This window comes from Drosophila takahashii, chromosome 4 (genome assembly GCF_030179915.1).
Source record: "Drosophila takahashii strain IR98-3 E-12201 chromosome 4, DtakHiC1v2, whole genome shotgun sequence".
NCBI lineage: Eukaryota > Metazoa > Arthropoda > Insecta > Diptera > Drosophilidae > Drosophila > Drosophila takahashii.
In genome coordinates this window covers 1,306,101-1,312,640 of record NC_091682.1, presented here as the reverse complement: position 1 = coordinate 1,312,640, position 6,540 = coordinate 1,306,101, and the positions used below count along the sequence as shown (strand labels likewise).

Sequence of the window (6,540 nt, the reverse complement as noted above, 5' to 3'; positions counted from 1 at the left end):
CAAAAAGAAAAAGTAATCTGTGATGGATGGTTCTCCCACTACAGATTTTTAAAGTTGATTTTTCGAAATAGAATTGTAGCCAATAAGAAAAATTAAGTATTTTTATTATAAGTACATCTAAATCTTTGAAATTTTTCTGACAGCACCTAAGGGCCTAAGTTGTATTTGTAACGATTAACCAAGCAACCAATTCTTAGAATATTAAAAAAATACAAATTTTAAGTGCATAATTACTATTCTATTTTTAATTTTTAAAAAGTGGTCCAAAAGCGTTTCCGACCCTGTAAAGTATATACCCTGCAGTTCCGTTCAGGGCTTTTTTGGCAGTGAATCAGCACTAAGCGCTCAATTACTAGTGAATTTGTATGAAAAATAGCGGTGATTTTAACATGAGCATGTCCTAGGGGATCATCACTGCCAGAAACTGGCGCTTTTTAGGCGCTGATTTACTGCTATTTCAGCACCTTAATTTCGTAGAGAGATTGATAGAGAGGGAGTTGGTGAGAGGGTCGATTCTGCCGAGGCTCTGCCGGCGTCGCAGTCATCTCAGTGCAATTTAGCGCTCGGCCTGAATTCGGGAACTGCAGGGTATATTCTTGATCAGGGTCACTAGCCGAACCATGTCTGTCTGTCTGTCCGTTCGTATGAACGCTTATATGTATCAAAGTGTAGAAAATTCAGAAATCGGACCATTCGATAAAAAGTTATGCCCGATCAAAGTTTTATATCTCCATCTCCCTGGCACTCCCTCTAGCTGAGTAACGAGTATCTGATAGTCGAGGCACCCGACTATACCGTTCTCTCTTGTTTACTTATGTGAAGGTATTGATAAAGATAATTATAAATTGATAAAAAAATTTAGGTTTCAAATTAAAAACAAGAAAGGAAGTTAACTTCGCCCAGCCGAAGTTTATATACCCTTGCAGGTATGCCTACTTAAAATGTTGTTTTTACATTGTCAAAAATCAAAAAGCCTACTTTCTACAAAGTTAAAATATTTTTTCTTTTATTTTTTTGATTATTCCTATGGGAGCCATAAGATATAGTGGTCCGATCAGGCTTGTTCCGACATTTGTACTACTTGCAATAGAAAGACTTTTGGGAAAGTTTCATCGCGATAGCTTTAAAACTGAGGGACTAGTTCGCATAGAAACGGACAGACCGACAGGCGGAAGGACTGACAGACGGACAGACGGACATGGCTAGATGGACTCGGCTATTGATGCTGATCAAGAATATATACTTCACTGCATTGCAAACATCTGACTGAAAATATAATACCCTCTGCAAGGGTATAATTATGTTATTTTACTACAAATATATATATGAAATAAATACCGATTTCTGCCAGATTTTTTTGAAAATGTTCTATATTTATGCATACAGTTAAAATGATAAATAATGACTTAATCCCGATTTATATGAACCAATATTGAAATAGAACCGAGATATTCCTCTTTTTAATAAGCATTTATATGGCATCTATAAGATATAGTTGACCGATTTGAATAATTTTTTTTTTTCAAAAATCAAGGTAAATAAAAAAATATTGGGAAACTTAGAACCATATAAGTAATTTATTTATATATAAAAAAAAGGAAAACATTTTTTTTCTTAAAAATTTCCTACAATTAAAAAATTTTACTACAAAAATTCACCTTATGATGTTTTTTTTACATATTTAATTGCCTTTAACAATACCCCATTAAAAGATGTTCGCTATAGGGCCCCGCTGATTTAAGGCAGACTTTCGGCTTTTTCGCCCCACTGTGCGACATAGAAACATACTATTATTAACGGAAAATCATCGGACCCCGTTGACGTCAGCTCTCATTTTTGAATACATGTCGCCGCCTAAAACTTAGATTTGGACTCTGTCGACCGAAAAAAGTTGAAAAATCAGAAATTTAAAAATCCACCATAAATCCAAGTTTCCATGGATTTTCAACGGATTTACTTAGAGTTTTTACAATACATACAGTCGACCAAAAAACACATTTTTCACCTTTGTCGAGCTGCTGCGCTGCCACTACATAGCCAATCATATTGAACTGGATGGCAAAGTCAAGCTCTGATCTATTGACTCTAAAATGAAAGGAAAACTGGCCCAATTGGTGGATATGAGCCAAAATATAAGATGAAATTTGAAAAAGTCTGAAATTTAACATTTTGCACTTAAAGAAATCTTTAAAAAAAACTGTGCAATCGAAAAAAAAATTTGTGGTATTTTCGTGATCTAGGACTCCAGCACTAACAGATCAATTGCTGTAAGGCATTTTGTCTGTAAACTAGTGTTATCGGTTTTGCCAAGTTGAAATCACCCTTCGTTAATGTTTAGTTGAGCAACTGCTCTTTAAGTCAGCTGTTATTGGATGGTGGATGTGCACTGTGGGAGCACGAGCTTCACTTTTGTCAAAAATCCCAACCGTTTCACACGGATGGACTCTCTGGGAAGAGACTATTAGAAGAACTTTTTATAACCGTTACTCGTAGGGGGCTGTCCATATAATACGTAATCACTTATCGGTGGTGTTGGTGGGGGGGGGGGGGTTGGGTGAAGTCAAATTGAAGTTTTTTTTTCTCCTCAACTCACAATGCAAAGTGTTGTTGTCTTTTTCATGAATGAGTGTGACTTGTTACTCGCGTGCGTGTGTTTTTCCTTTAAAGGTGTTTGTAACTGCACTGCCATAAGGCAGTTTTGAGCACCCCTGCTCTAGTGCAACATTGTTTTTTGTATGGACAATTGATGACATGGGGGGTGGGTCAAATTTGGCCCCCCACAAATTTGTGCTGCTTTGGTAATTTATAGCAAACTTTGAAACTTTAAAGGAGTGCAAAGTATACTTTTAGTTAACATTAGTTATTATTTACAAATTGCAGCACATATTCTGAGACTTTGCTGCAAAGTATGTCACAATTGGATGGCGGACTAACTGGGAAACTACAGGGCTGGAAAGTGAAATTTGTGGTATTTTTTAGCAGTATTAACCAGGCATGAACATTTTTCTGGACCCGAAACTGATAAGAGGCTGATAAGAAGCAGTAATGTTAAAACCATTTATTGTTGATATTTAAATGAACTTTATTTCGTAAGTTTTGGTATTTGATATATCATATATGCCAAATGATCTGGCAATAGTTGAGAATTCTGAAGATGATCCAAGCGCATAAAGGGCAGTAGCAGTTCGTTTATCCAATGGAATGGCTCGGCTAGAAAGGATTGGAAGCGAAATATTGGTCGTTGCAGCGCAGTCACATGGGCGTTCTTCCCCGGCTCCATGATCTTGACGTTTGCTTCGCGTGCGCCATGCCATTCGTCCATTAAGGCGACCTCCCGGTCGCATTTAAGCGCAGGTGCCAAATCTGCTTTGACCAAAGATGACCATTCCATATTCAAATGACACACGTTGACAGGGACTGCTGGAAAAGGGCACATCTCCCTCCTTCTTGCGCACAATGTCCTTGTAGGCGTTTCAGCCCCGACTCAGATTCTGTTCAGTGACGTGCCGCCGCAAAAGCTGCAGCTACTGCTGTCGTGGGTTGTGTCAAAGAATTATTTAAATGACTGTTCAGATCTATTTATGTATATGAACGCCTTCTGCAGCAGATCATTTTGCTTTCTGCCGTAATAAATGCTCAAGCAGCATAACGTGGGATGTTGTTATTGCTTTCATCATTGCAGCAATGTTTCCACGCTGTTCAAATGCTGTTCTGCGATTACAATTATCAATAACAAATTAATTAAATACATTGTTTACTTTAGCTCGCAAATGACAATAGCAGAACAGCTGTTTTCAGACGCGTTTGCCAATGGAAACACCTCACGTCCGCCTATCGCGTTTCCAATCAAAAATGCACAAAAATACCGAAAAAACCGCAAAGTGGAAAAATGCCTTTATAGCCACACAGAGGAGAAGTACACGTGCTAGAAAGAGACGGGGAATGTCACTACAATGTCGATAGTCAATTATTTTGTAAATTTTAATACGTAAGATAAGTTGTTTGAATTGTATAAGTAGACAGTTAAGGTATATCCGTTAACCAAATAAATAAATAATTAAGCTCTGCTTCCAGTGTTTTAATACTTTTTGGGGAGGATAAGCACTGCAATGACGCAGAAAATATAAGGAAATTGTTGTTGGTGCAAGACCAAAAAGTCTTACCTATATTGCTATGCTTTGTTTAGGGAATGATCATTAACTAGCTTATGTGCTTCTTGGCAAGACATGGCGTCTGTTGCGCTAAAACATTATACGCCTTTAAAGAAGCCATTTGTCATTCATCTCCCAAAAGTGGTAAAAATTGCTGCTGATAAGCAACTTTCGCATCGAAATCGAATCACCCAAAATATAACAGGCATTTTAATTTTACTCGAAACAAAAAATCTTTCCCGTATTTGGCTGCATAAAGTGTCTCTGTGGGAAAGGGTATAAGTACATACAACGTTCCACAGTTGGTTGCCGCACAGTGGAAGTGTTCCGATATATTAGGGATGTTGAAGTAACGCTGGATGCGGTTCATCTCTAGTTAGGAATTGAGTTGGCAAAAACATGTAAACGTTGATAGATCATGCCCATTTAAATCTCATTGGGCAATCATGGCTGAAGAGACCATTATTCTTATTTTGTTAGTTTTGGTTATGCTTGTTGGGTCGTACTTGGCAGGGAGCATACCGATGCTAATGAAATTGAGCGAGGTTCGTACTTTTTACTTACATTTTAGAAAATACATTTAATTTGATTTTATTCCTTCTACCGAAATATTAACTACCGTTTAAGGAAAAGCTCAAATGTGTCACTGTGCTGGGCGCCGGTTTGTTAGTGGGTACTGCTCTTGCCGTTATAATACCAGAAGGTATTCGATCATTGTATATGGGTAATGGGCGACCACAAGATCTGACTCCAGAGCACCAAGATTACTCGCAGACCATCGGACTTTCTCTTGTGCTGGGTTTCGTCTTCATGATGTTAGTGGACATATCACAGCGGAAAAGCAATGTCGGAAGTGACAAAAAGAACAATGCCACCTTAACTCTCGGATTGGTGGTCCATGCTGCAGGTAACCATGCTGTTATTACTTTACTCGGACATTTTTTGAATCCGTTTTTCTTTTGCAGCTGATGGTGTGGCTTTGGGGGCAGCAGCCACGACCAGCCATCAGGACGTTGAGATAATTGTATTTTTAGCTATAATGCTTCATAAGGCACCAGCAGCATTCGGGCTGGTAACTTTCTTACTGCATGAGAAGGTTGACAGGCAACAAATTCGAAGACACCTAGCATTGTTTTCCCTGTCAGCACCTCTTTTGACTATTTTAACGTATTTTGGAATAGGCCAGGAGCAGAAGGAAACGTTAAATTCTGTTAATGCCACTGGGATAGCAATGCTATTTTCGGCCGGAACATTTTTGTACGTTGCCACTGTTCATGTCTTACCAGAACTTACCCAGGGGGGATTATCACAGAGCGATCAGCATGATTACCGTTTACTAGAGGAATCTCGAGATGTTGTTACTAATGACAAAAGTGGAAATAATAGCCTACACGCTTTAAAATATAGTGAACTAATAATTATGATTTGTGGTGCGCTGCTCCCGCTAGTTATAACATTTGGACATAAGCACTAGGATAGCATATCAACATTCCTGGCAAGTAAGATTTAGTAAAAGTTTGGGGGATAATATGCAATATAATTTGTGTTCAAACTATAATGCGATAAATATGTATATTACACTTGAAAACATTTCAGTGAATTTGTCTAATTTATTGTCGTAAAATGAAACATTTAAAATAAACCATTGAAAAGACGCATTTGGTCAAATGTAACGTTATTTAGTAATTTTCTTTGGGACATTTTTCATTGGGGGGTTCGCTTTTTAAATTTAGCAGGCGAAAGCTCAAATCTAAGACGGAATACATCCGCCATCTATAAGAGAACACTTCGTCGATGCCTTTTTTTACCGCGGTACTGAGATCAAAGGAAAACTGTCAGAAAATAACATCGGATTAACTTCAAAGAGTTAATCTGAAATAAACTCTTAAGGAGCTATATAGAGTCTATTTTTAGTATGTTGGGGGAACCCAAACAGTGATTAACTGATACTTTAAATTCATTTTTAAATACACCGCTCGAACAAGGGAAATAAAGTAGATAAATAGAAAAAAAGGATATTTGCTTTGTTCATGCTTTGAAAGTTACAAAGCATATCCGCGGTCACATCCCTATCTATCATTAGGCACACGTCAATTCTTCTTTGTGTCGCTGTCCGCACTCTAGACTTTTGAACTAGTGAAAGGTTTCCGGGTTACAAAATGATTAAGTTTTCGGCCAAAGTAAATTGGGAAATAATGAAAACTTACTTCAAAAGTGGCGAGTCTAAAAATCGGAAAACGCAATTGGGGTTTCGAAAAGCCGCACGTTTTCTTGGAGAATCCAATGCCTCCTCAACGAGTTTCTGTTTGGTGCGGAATGATGTTTTTCTTCGAAAACGAGTCGGGAGTGGTAACCGTTATCGCTGCATGATGAAAGACTTATTGCGCTG

The 6,540-nt window shown here is 38.0% G+C and overlaps 1 protein-coding gene across 1 annotated transcript; it reads left to right on the top strand.

Annotated features, from left to right (window-relative positions):
• The first annotated feature begins 4,513 nt into the window (after positions 1-4,513).
• Zip102B (Zinc/iron regulated transporter-related protein 102B) lies at positions 4,514-5,824 on the top strand. The gene is made up of 3 exons (XM_017144802.3): positions 4,514-4,696; positions 4,779-5,058; positions 5,117-5,824. The coding sequence occupies exons 1-3, from the start codon at positions 4,598-4,600 to the stop codon at positions 5,623-5,625; spliced, it is 888 nt and encodes a 295-aa protein (XP_017000291.1). The 5' UTR covers positions 4,514-4,597; the 3' UTR covers positions 5,626-5,824.
• The last annotated feature ends 716 nt before the right edge of the window (positions 5,825-6,540 follow it).